Consider the following 19,958-nt stretch of genomic DNA (forward strand, 5'->3'; position numbering starts at 1 on the left):
TCTAGTGTCGCTTCCGTTAGCTCCAACCAAATCCGGTCGAAGAGGCTATAATAATGCGGTATTTAAATTATTTGCACAGAACACAGGATAGGTGGCCGCATATTTAAGAAAAAGTATGACAAGATAAATAGTAAATACCCAGTGGGCTGTCACACCCAGGTAGCTCTTAGCTGACGTTGACCACACATCGGCCGTAAGACACACGTACAGCGGCATTTTAAGTGCCGCCCTAACTCTTTCGAGATGGGCATCGTAGTCAGAGTCGACTCTGCGACCCAGAGTTCTTCTCGACATGACATTTATGGTTGCTGGGCAAGTACCTAAAAGAAAGTATAAAAATATGCCAAGCAAAACAAAACTAAAATTCGATGACATAATCAGTCTACAATAACTGAAATATGCCCAACAAAACTAAAATGCGATGACATAATCGGTCTACAATAACTAAAATACACAAGCCAAGCTGAAGGCCATAAAAACACACATTTGACGAAGGCCACAAACTCCGGCTGCTCGACGAAGGTCAAAGGAAGCATTCCATTCACAATCAGATCCGTCAATAAACTGTAGAACTTGGTCTGCGTGACCTCGGGAGCACCAGAGTGTCGAACCGGAACCGAACCGAACCGAAAACCGGAACAGAACCGTTATTTTTAGCCGAACCGGAACTGAACCGAACCGATATCTTCGCCGCCATCTTGGAACTGAACCGGAACTGAACCGGAAAAAAAATATAACGGTAACCGGTTCAAAACGGTTCACGGTAATATTTTTTTTATTACAAAGTGACTGTTTGAGAAGTAAAAATTGGCAACTGGCATTTCTATGTAGTGAACAAATTGTCATATACCGAATTGCAATGTATAAGAAATTGCGGGTTTTCGTGGCGCTTTTGTATTGGCATTACGGTTAATCGTGTGCCACGTGGTCACGTGACATCATGGTTTCAAGACATGCTGTCAAATAATGTCACGTCACGTGGTCCCGTCGCGTGGTCGCATGACTCACCGCGTCAAGTCGACTTAAATTAAGAACGTCAATTTCCCCCTCTCTTCTCCAAAGTTTGGTGTGCTTTTTCCTCCCCGGCAATCTTTTTCCTCGCCCTACCTTCTTGAGTTGCAAAGAAATCTAGATGTATAAGCGTTGTTTACACCGTGACGTCACATGCCATCACGACTTCTCACTGCGAGTAATGCGACACCGTGACGTACTCGGTTGTCATGAGCCCGAGCCGAGTGATCGGGTTTTTGACAATCAGCGTCGCCAAACATTCGTGTTGACTCGCGTTCGATCAAAGATGAGAATAACCGAACTCTAATAATGCCTAAAGCTCAACCCATGCTTTATTCTTTGCCAACCCCAGCGCATGACTATGATGAAGACTGATGGTGTACAGTTAGCTTCCGATCACATCGCCGCTTGTTCCAACTTCGAGTTGAGAAAGGGAAAGCTGTTATTTCCTTAATTTTTTCTGCGCCTGCCATTGAGCAGAGAAGGAAGCTAATGGGTGTTTCTGCAAGCTATCAACATCGGAGATTACCTCTTAGCGGAATTTACTGAAAGTGCAAAAATTGTTTCATGAATCATTTTACATGTACCCATTATTGAGGCACTCAGACATGTTTTCGTTGTTGGTGAACAGTCTCGGAAAATTGTCCCTGAGAATAAAAGAATTGAAAGAACTAAATATGACTTATTAATCTGACGATAAATGGAACTACAAATGTGTACGGCAGAGATACCTGAAAAAAAGCAAAAAAAAAGATTCTAGTGGCTTTTGAGGGACAGCCGAACGTCGGCAGTCGCTCAAAATCTCGGAGTTCTGTTAAAAGTTCATAGTTTTTGGGTGCAGAATAAAAGAAATGGAGAATTACTGAAAACAAATGACAGAAATATAATTGTCGAATTGGCACCCCCAAACAAAGAAGGGGTCCCTCAAAACTAAAAAGTATTCTGTAGAGGAGCACCGCCAAATGAAAAGAAAAAAAGGGGGGGGGGGGGGTAAAAACCTAATGTGTTGTGAAGCTTCCTCTGCTCCGCATCTTCGGCGCGGAGCAGACAGCGTGATCCTGCAAAACTATTTCCTTTGCGAAATCAATCCTGCCAGAAAGCGCGTTTTCGGTGTGCCAGACGCTCGCGCCGTCCCTCACTACGCTGCGCCATGCAAGAAAAATTTCTGAATACATGGGTTGCGCTGAGCGCGAACCTTTTGCAGCGTGCATTTTGCACCTCGGAATTTGATTTTCTCAGAAAAATGCGAACCATTTTAAACAGTCCAGTTTTCTGTTGAAATGTGATGTTCTCAACACAACGCTCCGTTCCACTTTAAGTATACGTATCCCAGAAGCTAAAAAAACAAACTCTGGGCTTTCAGTGTCCGAGCACGCGCGTTCCTGCAGTGCGAGTGCTCGGGACCAAAGGCACACGCTTGTAGCAGGCTGCATCTCTACTTGAAGAGGCCATGCAAAACGTTTCTGGCCATTCTTTTTTTTAATTTGCATCGCTTTCGCTCGAATTAGTGACTGGGACCCTAACAACAGATTAAACATAAAATAAACAGTAAATCTAGCGTATTTTGAACACAATAGGTTAAAGAGATTCAGAATTTTGCGCAAATTTTCTTTTGTTGATGACGTCGTTGGTCTGAACCAGTAGAGAACCGAAACGACAAGAGCGTGCAACAACCATACGCGATCTTCCTAAGTGTTGGAAATTAACATCCCGTTATGAGGATGTGAACGCCCCACCATTTTAACGGCTGTTACAAGCAAATATTTGTGTGAGAGTCACGTGCTTGAAAGGATCAGAAGGGGTCCTTGCGCCTATTCAGCCTGTCCTACGTCTAGAATTCTATGTCATCATTATCCGGCGTTCTAGACCAACGTCGGCACTGAACGTTCGTGTTTGACACTGATAGGCACGCCCTTCTAAGCAGAATTTGGTTTTCTTCGTTCCTTTGTAGTGCCCCTTAAGCTGAAACAAAATATAGCAAAAGGGGATGTCCAAATTGTAAAGTTGTGCAGTATATATAGCAGTCTCGCGATGATGTTCTGCAGCCTAATAAAATGTAAGAGCGCGCATGGCTGATAAAGCACGGAGTTGTAAAATTAGGCCCCAAAACAAGTGCACGACTATTTGCACGTGGAGAGCAGCAGCTCCTTTTCTATCTACGGTGTGTCGTTTGCTTCACCCACTTCTTCTTCAAGTGCCCTAGTCCGTTGACACACGCCGAGGGTTAAGCGGCTTTCGACCTATTGAGCTCGACTAATTGAAATGTCGGTCCACTAAATGTTTAGGACCTGGTTTGTGAAAGTCTGTATTTCTCAACTTTTTGACCCAACCAGACGAAGTTCCGTCAAACGTGTTTACGTTTGAAACATGCATTCCTATGTATTTCTTTTTGCAGTAATTGGCGTCTATTTAGAAGAATATCATTTATTATCTCTATTTCTGCCCATTTTGTGTATTTGCCCTTAAATCTATAACGTAAGCACGCAGTTCTTTTTTGCATACCCCGCGACCCGGTGTTTCACACTGCCAAAGAGCGAACAAATAAGCGCGTTCCGCAGACTCAATGGATGGCTATTTTCGAGTATCGTCCTCCCGTGTCAGTCTCAAGCGGTTATGTGAACTTCATACAGTCAAATTGATTGATGACAATAACAAATATTTATTTACTACCTGAAGACTTGGCAACATAGATAAAGGGACGATCACCCTAAAGATATACATAATAAGTTAATGCACCCACATATTATCTGAAATATGCTCTGGAAATCTTTTCCGGCATTTTTATCCTGGAGAGGCACTTGCATAAGTTATTTGAAAGAAACTTAGCATTTTTTTTTTCAGTTTGAAGCTGATTTAAGTAACACGTGTTCCGGACGAGTATTCAACTTCTCAAACATATAAAAGTCTGTTGCTTCTTTTATTTGATGAACAACGATTTTATGTGTCTGTGGGCTGGATGAAAACAAAGCACACAGTGGTGCGTGGCGGAACTATGACGATCGCGCACGCAGACATTCAGAAAGTGACCAGTTAAGCAGCTGTAATGTAGAGTAGACTATGAAATACTACTTTGTTCTATTTAACAAGAGATCACCAATTAGCAAGGGTGATGCTTATTTACAAAGTGAATTGACCGGCATCTTGTCAAGAACAAACGTCAAACGCCAAGCTATGTCGAAAATATGCACTTCAATGCGCTCTATTTTAGGCCAGATCCGTACTGAATATGAAGGTTACTCTTTTCTGCATAATTATTCGCCTGCGTCATGGTGCTGAAGGAAAACAATATTAGTCAGGAAAGCAAGCGTTGTGCTTGCCGCTCAGTGTTCTATAAATGCTAGACTGAAAGGTTTTATCCTAAAACTTTCCTGACATTTTGAAAATAATATTGCTTTTAGCTTATTTGTATCGTCATCATATATATTGTGAAACGTATTTTATAATCTGGATTTCAGGATATATATGGCGAGAACGTGCCCATTTTATGATTGTATGCACTGTAAATAATTTTTTTAAGTACAAGAGCACAGTAGGACTTGACTTTTAATATTGCGACGCAATGGTCTACTAATCACGTGCATTTTAGGCGACACACCAGACTGATAACCTTCAGATTCAGGTGAAAAATATGCGATTGAGGTAAAAAGAAATAGATGTTCAGCCATATATGTTAATCTAGCCTTTCATTTACTGTTTCATCCAAATGAAACAACGCAATTTATTTTTGGTACCTGAAATAAAAGTGGATTCAACTAATGAAAAAAAGAAGGTATATAGCGACTCGTTTCACTCCTGAAAAGTGCCTATAGCCAAAGGAACGCGGAAAACATATTCTCAGTTTAGCGGTTCGAACCAATTCGAACCGGTTAAAACCGGTTCGAACCGTTATTTTTCGGTCCCCGGAACTGAACCGGAGCTGAACCGAAATTTGTGAACCCGAACCGAAACCGAACCGATAAAAATTTCGGTTCGACACTCTGCTTGGGACAATCGCAAGCACTAGCTTCGTTTGCTTGAGAGCTGGTTCTGGGCCAGCGGTGCATTGTCTCTTTTTTTGGTTTGGATCACGCCGCACGTGCTCATCGTACTCGACAAGAACGAGAGGATGAATACCCTAGGCCAAATAAACAGAATTATAATGATATGGTAAAACAGCGACCCAAAATAAAAAGCTCAAGATCTAAACGAAAATTAGGATACCTTCAAATGTGTCCAAAAGTTGGAAGTTGCCGACCGTGACCCTGAAATAGTCTTTTGGCATGACTGGCAGATGGCCTTCACGTGCTTGTCTTCTTCCGCAATTACCTTAAAAATTTTCCATCAAGGATATTCGGATTTTTCGCCTCTGACGATGTGGACGATGAATCAGCCATGCCCTGTCCCTGTATGTGTAGAAAAAGGTCTTTTGTGTACAAAGCTATAAAACTAGCATGGGGCGGTATTTCAAAGACGACAAAATGCCATATGGTATCGCTTTTACCTGTGCTGACGAACTGTCGGTCCGGTATTAACACCGAGAACGAACACAAGCGTCGCCATTTTCCCAGCTAACTGATTGGACGATGTTCCTTTCACATGTCACGGCAAAGGTACTAGGAAGTTTTAGAATAACGTACGTAATTTTAGCGCATGCTGGCGCTAAATTTAGCGCTTGTATTAGCGCACACGTGGCAGAAGAGTTTTAGAATAGCGTTTCTCCGCCGCGACGCAAAAGCCCAAGCATCTCGCGCTTGCGACGCCACCCAGATACAGTAAAGACTTTTATTTCACAGACGAAATGATGTAACTTCAGAAAAAAATGAGTTTTTTGGTCCAGAGTAGCATTTTAATTTGTTTAAACATAAGAACGCGAGGCGAGCGGTCGACCGGTCGTGTCCGCTTGCGTCGCCTCGGCAAGAGAGGTCTCGTGTACTGACCTTCGCCGTGAAATGTTCGCGCGTCGCAAGCATCAAGTTGCCGGTGATCGCTGCCAAACCGAGTACAATTTCGTCCCGTATTGAAAATCGCAGTCGCGAGGATGCCGCCGACGTCGCACTCACGACGCCGCCAAAGCAGCCGCCGACATAATCCTGGAAGCCGCCATTTTTTTTAACTGTGCTCGTCTTGGCTTTAGCCAAACTTCTCATCACGAATCCTCCTTGGAGAAGCGCAAAGCGCGCAAAGGCTCTTTGCGTACGCACGCTATTTCCGAGAAATAGCGCACGCTAAAATTGCGCACTCAAAGCGCAAAACCTGGTTTGCGTTCGAAGCATGCGCAGTGGCGGCGACGCTATTCTTTACGTACGCAAAGCTTTAGCGTGCGCTATTCTAAAACTCCCTACTATCGCAAAAGGACGCAGGCTTGCGTGATGTTGTTAAGTACTTTCACAACAGCACATCAGTTTGGCTCACATACATCAATTTGGCTCACAAGATATTAAGATTGCGGAAATAAAACTAAAATGAAATTAAACACAAATCAAAAAGTCGTTTCGAAGTTATCAGCAGCCAATCCGCAATCGTGCAAACGGTCAGTACGAGAACTTTTTTTTTTTTTTTTACCGCGGCGTATTGCGTAGAGGCCGGCAGACTGTCAGAGGGAAGGGGTAACTACTAGGACTTGGGTTTCTAAGAAGGTTATGCGTTCCAGCTGTACAAATCTTTGCGAAATGTCTACACTTCGAAAAAGCAATGAATTCACGAGATAGGATATTCGCAACGCCAACCACGTGCTCTTTTATACTCGCTCCTCTGTTTCAAGTTTCGTTCCCTAGGCCGCGCCAGCTTTCCCTGCGCATTCCAATCGCTGCGAGCTCCCCGTTTCAACGCGTCATGTATCGACCACTAGATAGCGGCGACTCGTTTGGATTTGCGAATAGGAAACCAACCACTTAGCGCCTCTCTGAAAACTTACCCTTCCGTCGAGCTCCCACGAAGTGCGCACTGCGACAAGCGCCCCACTCCTCCGAACGAATCTCGTGGCAGGAGGCGCTAGCACTGTTGCATGTCAGAAAACGTGGGAGTTCTTTGCAAAATCAACAAATAAATAAGCAAAAAAAAAAAACAACCTGCTTACCATTTCTAGACACACTGTACTTCGAAGCCTCTAGCCTCCATTGCTTCGGTGATCGAGAACGTTTTATTGTGCTACTTGCTTTTCGTGTGCTCTGTCGGCTCTGTGCGCGCGCGTGTTTGTGTGTGTGTAGGAAAGAGAGCGGGGGGGGGGGGGGGGGGAGAGAGCAAGAAGTCTGTTTCTGCAAGGATGGCTCGTCTCCGGCTCCCTTATGCACGAGGCGTTCGATTCCGATCTCCCCGACGGTGCGCAGAAGGCGCCCTTAGGTCGGGGTCCCGGGCAGGCGTGTAGCAGCAGCAGGCTGGCAGTTTCAACGTCTCAACATGAGGCGATTCTTGCCCGGCGTGCCCGGGCGCCCGTGGTGAGCGAGACGAGAAAACGGACTGGTGTATGAAGAGATGAAGAGTTTCTTGGTTTGTTGTTGCCGTTGGCGTTGAGATGAAGAAAGAGCAGCTTTGGAAACGTGTTAGGATAAGCAAAATGAGCCGTGACAATAAATTTCAGAAATGTATTTTCGCGCAGAAAATTGTATTTAATTACAATTGTATTTCAAATACCCGCGTTTTAGTATTTAAATACACACGTCAAATACATTACCCAATTTGTAATTAAATGCAAATGCAAAATACACAAAGTATTTAAAATACGTATTTCAAATACTTGTATTTGAAATACTGCTTATCCCTGGCGACAACACATCAGCAGCCTGTAAGTTCACGCATGGCGAGATGGATAAAAGCCGTGTGCTCGACATCACACAACACAAGGAAACTAAGGTTAGCTTACGTCGACCGCATGCTTCGGGTCGAGGAATATGGCCCCTGTCGGCATGCTACCTGCACTTGTCCCCTGCATAACGAAAAACATACCACAAATTGTTAGTAAGAGAAGAAAAAAGCACATTTGCGTCATTCCGAGCATGAAGTAAGCAAATATATGCAAGAGACAGCTAACCGAGTCGCAAGAACTCTGTGAAACGGCTTTCCAGGTCAAATGTGAGTCTACAAAGTTGGTAAAGGTGAGAAAATGACAATGTGTTTACCGAAGGCAGCGTATCGAGCCCAGAGACACGCACTTCCTCGGGTAGGGTGATGGTTGACGACAACCCATCACCAGCCTGTAAGTTCACACATGGCGAGATGGATGAAAGCCGTGTGCTTGACATCACACTACACAAAGAAACTAAGGTTAGCTTACGTCGACCGCATGCTTGGGGTCGAGGAATGTGGCCCCTGTCGGCATGCTACCTGCACTTGTCCCTGCGTAACGAAAAACATAGTGCAGATTGACATTTGCATCATTCCGAGCGTGAATACATGCAAAAGACGATGTCAAATCAGTAGCAAAGACACTCCCATGCAGTTTTCTCAGTCAACTTTGAAGCTATGGTTTGTTTGATAATGTGCTTACTGAATCGAATGTGTCGTCCGCTTGTGGTGGTTGTTCAGCTGCCTACAGGTTAAAACATGATAAAGGCTTTCCTAAAACTAGTAAAGACTTGTCCTAGGGCTTGGCATATCAGAAAATACTGTGACTAACTCACTAGGTTCAGCGGCTGATTGTTCCATGTGCTCTGATGCATCATCATTTTTAGGATCTTGGTGTTGCTGAAATTAGTTCAGAGAGTAATGAGAACTGAATGGTGAATGAGGTTGATCTCTGACATGGGTGGCCAAACTGCAGCTCATGAGCAGCATGCGGCTCTTCGCGGATTCAAGTGCAACTCGCGGCTCCCTAATGAGTGTCCGCCCCACCCCCCCTCCCCCCCTTTCCTTCCTGTGCCCCCAAAACAAAAAAAGTTGTAGAATGAATAAAAGAGAAAGGTCACAGTCTTGGCAGCTTCGTACAATTACACAACGCACATACAGGTGTGTTGCTTTTTGACACATAGATGTGTCCAGTGACCCAGTTTCCTTGATTGTTGTAGAAAGATTTTCTAACTTGTTCAGGGGCTGGCTAGTGAGTATGCATTCATTTTTGCTTAGCGTTGAAGCAGCATTCTGCTGCCTGGTGCTATTTGTTGTAGTCGACAATTATACTTCTAGCCTTTGGAAAAGACATCATTTCTGACTAAAAATAGTCCCGTCCGGCCCCGCCCCCTTTTTTTTCTGCGGCTTTCTGAAATTGTGTAGTTTTGTCTGCGGCACCCGATGTCATTCTGGCCACCGTTGATCTATCAGATTATTTGGTCGTTGCCTTGATTCAGATATTTGCCCCATAAAAGTATGTGCACTGATTTAATGAACCCTGGGCCTCACAGAGCGTGCTTGATTTAATTGTGCCTGGATCAACATTACAGAAGAGCAATTTTCTGTGGATAATCAACATTAAAGGGCTACCACATCGGAGCCTGCAGTCAATTTTTTTCCCCATTATGTTACTTTTTCAGCTGATACCCGTTAGCGCTGCTACATTGTAGCCCAGCATTGTCTGGGAAAGAAAGACGATTGCTTTTGTACGTCTCTTGATTAAACACCCCGACACGACTAGATCCACCCAACCGCCGATCTGGCGCCTGTGTCGTTTGCTCTGCTATCACGAATAGAAATAAGGCAGTGGCTATTCTCCCGGCAGGCGGAAGAATAGACACTACCTAGAAATATCTTGCGAACCACACGCACCTTGTCGGACGAAGAGGTTCCCAATGCTGAAGCCTTGTTAGAGGATCCTGGACTTCGGTCACGTCCGACTTTCTGAATAAAAAAAAATATCGCATTTCACAATCTGCGCGAACATCGGGCGAATTCAGGCGGTTACCTTTACTTTTAGTGGCGGCACGTAGTTCGTTCTTTGCAAAAGTCGTCGTGGAACTACAACGTGAAAATAATAACAACCGAAAAGTTAAACCTTACAACAGCGATTCCTACAAAAAAAACTTGTACCCACCTTGCGATCGTAGCCCATGTTGAACGACGCAGAGCGTTGATCTCGGTGCGCGTTCCATTCGCGAAAGGTTGTGAGCACACTCGAGAGCTTGACGTGAGGGAGAAGTCTTTCCGATTTACTGCAGCGACCCATTGCCGCCGGAGATCGGGGTCAAGCGGAAAGCGATGCATCTTAAAAACATTGCAGCCGCACTCGCCTTGCCGGATTCCATGCAAGCTGCATAGGTCCTCGGACACTCTTCGACGCTTCCTGTCACTATTAGTGCACCCTATGACCGAGCTATGCTGTCCCGTTGACCGGGGGACTCTCTCCATCGAAGCCCGTGGCTCTAATTAAGTTTGAGATTCTAAAACAGAAGAGAAATCGCGGGACGAAGCTCGGGCACTGCGTAGACCCAACACCGGCCAAGCCTCTCATCCGGGACTTTCAGTCTTTCTACACAATCAGAAAGGGGGAAAGCGCCGGTAGCCCTTTCCCCTTTTCTCTCTCGCTCTCAAAATGGCGCTACCCACGATAAAACGGTCTATAGCGCGCTTTGTTTTATGGGTGTCAGGGCCGGAATGTCCTGCCACGAGCAAAACAAATGATTGTGTCACGTTTGGCGAACTATTTTTTCTTTAAACTGCAAAGTTCCAACCTTCCTCTGAAGGCCTGGCTAAATGATAAGGGGATTTTTGTACCATGGACGATCAACTGTTTGTTGTGCAAGCAAACTGAAACGGTTGACCATAGATATATATATATATAATTTTTTTTTTTTTTTGGAGGGGGGGGGGGGGGAGGGGGGGATGCCCATTTCATCTGGGACATGCGACAGCGAACTTTCAAAAATATTTCTTTATCACTCCTCACCCAATCCGGTTCCTAGATATTTAGAACGAAATCTTTGTGCCCTATCACATATTTCTTTTGGAACTGTTTGTACCTGGAAATCGCGGATGGCACTCAGGAATGGAGAACCTGATGCCAAAAAAGTGTACTTGTATTTTTTTCAACTTGTCGCTAAGGTTGAAAATGTTTACAGTTCATTAACACCTTCAAGTGAACGGGAAGCGGCGGTTAATGTGATGAAAGGCATGTACCGATTTTAATCAAAACCCCCTGGAAAATGCTCAAAAGGGTCTTTCTTTAGTAAAACAATAGTGACAGCGCATTGTGTGGGTTCATTGCGTTGCTTATCCCATAAAATAAGAAAAATGCACCCGTGACCGATTGGTTTCCCTTCGTGGCTCCCTCGCAACGAGCCGAGGTTCGATGACTAAAACCGTACACACCTTTTTGTTACTTCGGTAAATGTCCCAAATTCGAGAATCCCGCTGCTTATTCCAAGTCTGAACGTTCTACACGCCGAACCTTCTATGCCGATTGTTTCAGAAGCCCACACCTGTACGTAAAGAGCAACGCGTAGCAAGCCAAAGTCAGTCCCGCCCCAGTGCTTGATTCTGCTGTTACGTCGACATCGACGCTCGCGACGCTAACCTTCTTCATTTTTTTTTTGTCAGAAGTTTCCTTTATCAAACGTTTAGTCTCTTTCAGTCCTCTGTCAACTTATCAATTTTTATTCCTGACAATATGCACGTGGTCATAGCTTTCACCACATTGAACCACGAGAATATTAAATTATTGGAGAAAATAGTTGAAACTGAACTCTTTAAAACCCTTGAGAAACGGCAGCCGGTGTTTCGCGAAAAAAACTTAGCTTCAGGGACTAAGCGGCTTCTTGTTTCAGCAAAACATTCAAAACAGAGAGGCTTCATCGAGGTTTTTTTTTCAAAACAGAGCTCAGGCGAAATTTCGATGGTCATTGATTTGCCTCAAAAAGGGGGGGGTAGACATCTGATCCAGCAAAGTTACTGAATTTTTAAATTTGTTCTGGAAGGCTGCGTGGCCACTTGCAAAACTGAAAATGTTACGTCAAGTGTTGAAATATGGGGATTGTACATTTCGTTCACGACAGGTTTTAAGAAGTTTGATGGTGTGAAATAAGTAATAAAACTATAGTGTCAGGAAAATGATCGCTCAAAATATTCTGTTTTTAGCTGCCTGCAGGAGTTACAAGTTTGAAAGTTTTTGTCCTTTTATCAATCACAATTTCGACTTTGGGGGCGATAAATATCTGTCCGGTGCTAATAAACCCTGGGTATTTCAAAAATGTGTCTAGTTTGGGTAGAAAAATTTACCAAATCACGATCTTTGTTGTTGACGGTGGTTTCGTAAACCTTAGATAACGTTCTCTAATCTCTACAGAACCAGTCGCAGGCATTACCTATAATGATGTTGCATTACGTTTGCTTTGCCCGGTGCTCACGGGGAGTCGCCGGCACTGTGAAGCACGCGGTGTAGTGGCGCCATCTAGCATTTGGAATGAAAAGCGCTGAGCAGGTGGCGGAAGCCGCCGTCTGATTCAAACAGTGCAGCACTGCCGATTTTTACATCCTTTGTGTAATGTGTAATGTGTTGTTCCTGGGTGACTAACGTTGCTAGAAGGAATGCTGATAAAATCAACTCCCCTCCGTTTAATTAAAGGACGGGTTAACGTGCTTTAGGTGGTATTCTGAAGGTAGAATCAGTCAGGTCATCCTGTCCCTGTGCGATACGCGCAGTGTCGAAGCTTCAAGGGCGAGGACGTCAAGCATTTACCCAGGCTTACTATCGCGGATAATATGAGCTAAAACTACCCTTCTTGATTATTTCCTTCCATCTTGTTTTGTGGCTAGCTGTGATCCAAGCTATGAATGGAAAGTAAAATTGAGGTCTCAAACCTTAGAATATTTTATAAACAAAAGATTAATTTTACTTTTGGGACCACGGGCAGACCAAAAAGGCTAGATTGGGTGTTTCAGTTCATAATATTCGCGGAGGTACATGCTACTAAAATCAATCCGGTACTCTTCTTTTGTTATTGTAATCATACAGACACCATTCGCTGCTCGTTACCCGTTACTTTGCACTAAAAGTAAAATATAAAAAAAGTTTTTGCCACAAAGCTACCGAAACGGCGCGCTAGCCCACGTCGACATTACAATAAAAATGATGTTTATATAGTACAACAAAAACCTAAAGGTCAACCGAAGAAATATTGTTGTATTGGATAGTTCTCAAGCTTTCGATACACCGATATGAGGAACAGTAAAATAAAATGCATGTTTGTAGTAAAAAGCGCCGTTATTGGCTGCCCATCTTCATTGACTCTTGTCCTATTTTTTTTAATATTTTTTAATTCTTCATTTGACACGTTGACGAAGATTATTTCTAAAGAAAACGCTGGTGGTTGACGTGGTTCTTTGAATATGTAACTACATATTGTTGCTTTTTACTCGATCTAAAGTTAATCAAAATAGCCGCCCGTTCCACCTCGCTAGAGGTGCAAATTTGACAATTCCTAATTAGAAAAATGCTAACAAGTTTCAAGTCGCACTTTTTTTTTTCCAACAAATTACCTGCATGTTGGTTTTCGGCGAAATGAATTTAGTATGTTGATTAAGTTTTGCACGGTGGTCACGTCTGCTTGTTGCTCACATCAGGGTCAGTGATCAACCCACACTTAATATAGATATGAATATTTTATACCCAGGTTTTTCTCGCGGGTGCCGACATTTTGTTGCGTAGTACAAAGCGGGTTTAATTAGTGTTATTGATGATTCTAAGACCCGATTTCTTTATCTTTAGGTACGGTGTCAGAAAGTTCGGACGATATTGACTTCCTCTGTTACAATTTTTTTTCTACAGGACCAAAAAAACCTTCCTCGCAATTTCAGATAAAGCTTTTGATAACTCGCATCAATGGTTTTAAGCAACAAAATGTATTTATGCAATACCACTTAGGCTAGGGGGCCCAGGCTACCGCCCGTTATAAAGGGCGCAGGGGTTAGCATGCACCTGTCCATCCTGTGGCTAAAGTATGGTTGGTGTAAAGCGCAGCTGCTTTTGGTGGTCCTATAGTTGGCGTGAACTGCCCCTCCTCCAGGTTTGCGACTGGACACGGCAGCCATCGACAAACCGCGAGTGCAGTTTCGTTCGGAACGGATCCACTCTAGCGGCTTTCGAAGGCCCAGAGGCGCTGCAGCACAAGCTGGCTCGAATGGCACTCGACGGACACGGAAGGCTCTGCATCGCTGTCATGGACACTCACATGGACGACGCCCTCGGGACCTGCGGAGGACCCATGAGTCCGCTGCTCAAGAGACTGTATGAAGACCCGTTGGACGCCTGACTGGGCGGGCGGCTCCCGTGGCGTGCTCGAACCTTTTTGTCACGAAGATGACTTATGATATTGGTTTTGATATTTTTTGGGGGAGTCAAGTTTGACGGAATGCCTGATGTGGTTAATGGATGATCCTCACCGTTTAACCCCGTGATAGATGCGAAGCTTTTGATTTAGTGTGTATAGTTGAGGCATTAGATTTTAGGGTGGATTCATCAACGGCATTGTCACGGTAGTTGGTGATCGTGTCACTGTTTACTGATTTATATGTAAAGAACGTATTCTATAGACGTGTGTGTAAAGAGCGCGTTCAATATGTGTGTATCCGAGTATGTGAGCTCTATTACATTGTTTAGATTGGTTGGTTGAGTGGTGTCACGTTGGAAATAAACTGCGCTATGATCATGCAGGGTTAATCATCACGGTCAATTCTTCACTGACAACATTAATTTCCTCGCTTAATCTGCATCATGTGAATAACATACACATTAGTGAAGAGTTTTTTTGTACCAAAATAATCGTATATAGAGGCGATCAGTAGGTGTAAAAATGAAACTTTTATTTACAAGAAAGCGAAGATGAGACGTACCACAGATCACAGCTCTTGTTTGACTCGACGGATGGGGTGGGTAGAGCGGAGAGGTCGTTTAACACAACCAGACGACGTGGCAGGTTGTTTTTCAGATCATGCACCATGGTCCCACCTAGCAGCACCTTGTTAAGAGCGTCACCTGGTGAACTTCGAAGACGGATCCGGAGACACTAGCCTAACAGGGACATGGCGTCAACAATTATGCATGGCTTTCCACTGTACCTTCTGTGGCATACAATTTGCACCATTTAATTTCTCCTTCCCGGCATGGAGGAGTAGGAGTCATTACCAGCATCGTGCAATGACGTCAATGCAAGCCACGTATGCGATGATAACCGGTTAAGATAAATGTACGCCGACAGCTTTGAAATTTCGGTATTGAAGAGTTCGGAAATGATAACCCAGCCTATCATAGCTAGATTATCACTCGACGTATTTAACATTGACGCTGGCTCCCGGTCAAACTAGAGAGTCGCGACACAAGTGACCAGATGACGTGACTCGAAGAGTACCCAGACCTGCTCCAGCCACACTTTAACCACGTCGCCTGCGCGCGGCCTTGTAGTCCCGTGTGTCAACCTCCCCTGACCAGCCTCTCGTTCTTGGGGTTCACCCTGATCGGCCTCTTTGTAGTGCGCGTGCGCACGCCTTCCTTCTCGTGCGCCCTCCTTGACTTTCGATTCCCGCCAGTAGCTGGCGCTGGGATTCCCTTCTTGTTGTCGACGCCGTTGCACTTGTCGGTCCCCTTGTGAGGGGGTCGCTTCTTCTTCTCTTCGTCGTCGACGCTGGGGACGTTCTTGAGAACCGGAGTGATCTCCTCAATGAAAGGGGGACCGTGATGGCCGCCTGGACCATCGGGGTTCGGGTCGAAGGGCACGCCTTGTGGAGGATACCCTCCAGGGTACCCAGGCCCCACCGGAACCAGAACTACAGGTGGCTGAGGTTGGCCGGGATGGTACACGGGTCTGCATGGGAAGAAGAAAAAAAACAATCTCAACACAGAAACTCTGCAAAAGTAGAATTCAAAACGTATGCGAGTTTTGATGGCTTCTTAATGTTACAAGTTGATTCAAAACGTTTATTGCTAATATATAAGTTCACTTCGGTGGGGTTCGAGTTTTTGGCAAAATCACCAAAGTTTTTTTTTTTTTTTTTTTAATTTAATGAATTGCAATGTTTCAGCCCCTTGCATCCTCTCTATTCGCCCTTTTTATGTTTCGCAACAAACTCAGTGGCGCCATCTATTGGGTTGTCCTGGCACTCGGGTGGTCCGGGAGTATTTTCAAACTTTTTAGGCATTATAGTTCAGCATAAGTCTGAAATATGTGAGAGTGGCATAAGCGATTACTTTCCGAAAATAGCGTGTAGAATCGCACTCTGAATTACTATAAAATCCGGCATCTAGTTCAGAACCGGAAGTGTGTGATGATACTTGCACACTCCACCACCACGTTTCAACTCACTCGAGAAAGAGAGAGTACACGATGTCGGCAAGGAAGTTAACATTTGAGTCATGCTTACACGTAACCAATATTTATTTATTTTCACAAATTTATGCTCCACTGGCTCGAGCCATTATGAACCACGATCTTGCATAAGAAAAAAAAAAATCTAAAAGTGAGTTCCTAGACAGAACGAATAGAAGCAAATTTATTGCTTGAGGATGATGCAGCTGCTCAGACCAAGTATGAACCAATATTAGCCTTGTAAAAGCATATTAAAAGAGCGATATTTGATTATCTTAGTGATCGCAAGTTGAACTCGTCTATAGTTCCTTTCATTTCACTCAAGAATGGTTTACGCGAGTCTAGGAGACATATTACATAATCTTTAGTGTTCTCAAATCCGCAGGTTGAGCTATGGGCAGATCCCAGCAGTCATGCCCTGATTCCACTCGTACTACAAACTTGAAAAGAAACATAAGGCATTCATTTACTATTTTAAAGTTTCCCGCTTGGGCTGCTTATACTGCAACAAGCTGTTTACAAACACTACCACGTTTGCCCAGAAAAGGTGTGGACATTGCGTGTGCGCAGGAGCACTGTTAGACATATGAAGCATTTGAAGTGCAGCCAGCCATTGCCCCACCCCAGTGGCGTGGCATCAGAGGGTTCAGTTGGTGCATGGACCCTTTGGAAATGTATATACTGATTCCCAGAACATCAGCCTGTTTAGACTTGTTCAGAGCGACCAGCATCCCAGGGTGTGGAACTCCTCTAGATGAATTGGCAGCATTTATGTTGCCACTTTGAAAGGGTACCCTAGTATTCGCGATATCCTATGCATTTCTAAAGATAAAAATGCATAGCAGATTTTTTAAGAGAACCTATTTAAACAATTGCCTCTGAGTTTCGATGGCATACTCACGGGCCTCCCCCTACACCTCCCGGTGGGTACTGGTGCACCACGACTGGTGGCTGCCCCGGTGCTCCAGGATAAGGCTGCCCGTATCCAGGCTGGTGGTGGTACGTCACCAGTGTTGGCCTCTGCACGATCACGTTGGCCAGGATGCAATTCGCCACTGCAAGCAGCGCCTGTGGAATAAAATAAAAGAGGTGCTTTTAAGAAAACGCCGTTCTCCGCTTAGTCTGGGGGACTTCCATCGTCGATGTCTTTAACACTGCATGTAAGCATGCAAGTAGCACCGAAATTGTAGCTTTTACATAGTTTCCTTTTTAATCGGCCAATCAGCCCGCACTCTTTTGCGCAAGCACACACCATGCACAAATCAGAGCAACTACTTGATCCGCAGCTAATTTTAAAGGTGCATACGATCTAGCTATTGTTATGATCACGTGAGTGGAGCACATTGTGGTATACGAGCACCAATCATTTGAGTTGTGTCTACGGGAAGATAGTCAATCTCCAGCAAATGTCTGGAGTCTCAGCTGTTTCTGACATATTTAGAAAGTGCAGTATAATTACTAGTTTGGGGTCATTACCGTGCGTCTAGCAGCAGTGATACACGACCACACTCCGCTTCCGCGATCATCCAGACAAAGACGGCGGATGAGAAACCGAGGATCCATGTTTTCGCGGCAACAATGGATAACAGCGATTTCTACTTCTTATTTTAAGTGCTCGTGCAGCTGAGAAATTTTGAAATGAAAAAAAGCTCGAGTTTATAGTTTTGCTACGATTATCGTAAAGGTAAACCCCCTCTGTGTCCCATCTGCCACAACTATTTCACGGCATTCCACCGGGTTCGTTCCACTGCCAGACACCCAAGTCATGCCGCGAAGCTCACGTTCGGAACGGCATTGCGTCGCATGGATTTACTAATATGATCTTCGGGCTTGCAAACGTGTATGAACTAGATACGCATCAAATTTGGATTACAAAAGGCACTCGCTCCTAAAACTATATCACCCAATGTTATGATCGAAAGCTGATCGGAAAAGTAATTCGAGCTGGAACACATTACCACCGTTTTTACTGCACTCGCCACGTATAAACTAGCGAGAAGAATCGGCTCTACATATTATAAACTTGTGAAGCAATTCTATGTGTTAGCATACGATCACTGCTTCCCAAATATCCATTAGCGTCCTAGCCGCAAAGAAACGTGTTTGCAAATTTATCACACAGGCAGAGTTTGGCATTTGCAACAATCGCGTGTCATTTTTTTTTTTTTTTTTTTTTTTTTTTTAGGGGGGTGGGGGTTTTGTATACAGCGCCAATTTGCTCAGTTTTATGGCACTTTCCAGCGCTTGGAAGCGCTTGTTTAAGAATTGGTTTTATGGTTCCGTAAATTTCTGCTTAAATACGCGAGCTTGATTAATAAAGACGTTTGAAATGAGAGTTTCTTTGTTGCGTTATCAGTGCATGTTATTTAGAAAATTTATTCCTAAATGTAGATTTTGTACGCACTTCCTTTAGTTTAACATTGTATTTTGTGCGGCTTCCATGTCGCCATAAAAAGCACTAGCTTAAGCTCTGATTACATTTGGAGGCACTTCGTGGCAAAACATGAATGGGGACAATTATCTCCGAGGGACTTAATCCTTTCTTTAATTTCATTACTTAATTTCATTAATTTCATTACATTGTTTACATTATCAACTTGACTGTAGCCGCTGTGTTGAGGGAATTCTTTTTAATTTGTATTCAATGGAAAAAATTACCAGTCCCTATTTTAGTCCTATCAAAGTAGTCACGCGATTTATAATTACCCCAGATCGATGGCAAATAAAATAATGCATCGTTATGATAACAATTTGGTGTCATTCCCAAAATGTTACACGCCTATCCTGAATAATGAGTAGGTCAATCGAGTTGAGCAAAGTTTGTTTTCGGAAATGTCTACGTTATTAAAAAGTTTGATCTGCTATAACATTATATACACAAGAGAATATTCCCCTCCGGGACGCGTGGGTTTCCTTCCGTCGTGCTTTGACTGCAATTACTTACGGAACGCCGATCTGTTTCCGAAGTTAAGACACCTTGCTCTGGCGTCGGAACTGGTACTGCAGATTGTACGTTGAAACAAACTCTAGTATTAAACGTCATTAGATTTCTAAACTTAGTTATAGTCATTGACATTTTCAGAAACAAAAGGGGCAACTTTTAGTCTTCATGCTCCATTCTTCGTGATGCGTTCTTCGGCGTTCTTTTTCGCAAAAAGCAGTAATCTCATTGGCTACGTAACGGTAAGATTCTCGGCACCCACTCCTCGCCCTGCATTTCTTAAACTCTCAGTAACGTATAATTTATACCCGCTATCATGGCCCCAAAACTCACCAATATCGTTTTCGTCGTCGAAGCGCACGCCATGTTTAAAGCAAGTGCTGCTCGTCGCGCATCCACCGGGGAACGAGAAGGTTTTTTTGAGTACCAGCTCCGAGAGGCCACCCTCTTTTATTCGCGTGGCGAACCGCACTGAGCGAGGAGGGACGGACAGGCGGGAGAGGGGGAAAGAACGTTACCTCCTCACTCATAGAGGAAACGAGCGCCGGCGGAAAACACAGCAATGGTGGCGGCGCCCGAGCAAGCGGCCTTCAATGTCGCCCCGCATGTGGTCACCGCGAGGCGACGAACCGTCGGAAAGGCCTCAGCGCGTCAAGCTTTACTTTCTCATCGTCATTCTCTAGATCTCTTTTCTATACTCTCCGTAACTTTACAATGGACAGCGGGGCACACTACGAGCCATCTTAGCCATTCGGGAACATAGAGCTTGCCGCGTGACCTATTTCACGACGGGTCGCTGGTCCTAG

The 19,958-nt window shown here is 44.3% G+C and overlaps 2 protein-coding genes across 2 annotated transcripts in view; one reads left to right on the plus strand and one right to left on the minus strand.

The window, feature by feature from the left end:
* Positions 1-14,162, plus strand: part of LOC121046567 (chitotriosidase-1-like) — a 47,101-nt gene extending 32,939 nt beyond the window's left edge. The window contains exon 6 of the mRNA XM_040500933.1: positions 13,917-14,162. Coding sequence (XP_040356867.1) covers positions 13,917-14,162 — 246 coding nt within the window. The remainder of the gene's footprint in view (positions 1-13,916) is intronic.
* A 529-nt stretch (positions 14,163-14,691) lies between these two features.
* LOC8031880 (collagen alpha-1(VIII) chain-like) lies at positions 14,692-19,625 on the minus strand. Its single transcript, XM_029988484.4, has 3 exons — positions 19,486-19,625; positions 17,113-17,279; positions 14,692-15,710 (listed from the first exon to the last, which is right to left on the minus strand). The coding sequence occupies exons 1-3, from the start codon at positions 19,516-19,518 to the stop codon at positions 15,320-15,322; spliced, it is 591 nt and encodes a 196-aa protein (XP_029844344.2). The 5' UTR covers positions 19,519-19,625; the 3' UTR covers positions 14,692-15,319.
* Positions 19,626-19,958: the final 333 nt, after the last annotated feature.

This window comes from Ixodes scapularis, unplaced genomic scaffold, assembly GCF_016920785.2.
Source record: "Ixodes scapularis isolate PalLabHiFi unplaced genomic scaffold, ASM1692078v2 PGA_scaffold6__148_contigs__length_123643588, whole genome shotgun sequence".
Taxonomy (NCBI): domain Eukaryota; kingdom Metazoa; phylum Arthropoda; class Arachnida; order Ixodida; family Ixodidae; genus Ixodes; species Ixodes scapularis.

What these genes read in the sequence shown, in the direction of transcription:
- LOC8031880 (XM_029988484.4), bottom strand. Translation starts at nt 19,518, where the DNA reads ATGGCGTGCGCTTCGACGACGAAAACGATATTG. An exon ending in CGACGACGAAAACGATATTG is followed by an intron (nt 17,280 to 19,485) that starts GTGAGTTTTGGG and finishes TTTATTCCACAG; the next exon opens with GCGCTGCTTGCAGTGGCGAA. An exon ending in GGAGGTGTAGGGGGAGGCCC is followed by an intron (nt 15,711 to 17,112) that starts GTGAGTATGCCA and finishes CTTCCCATGCAG; the next exon opens with ACCCGTGTACCATCCCGGCC.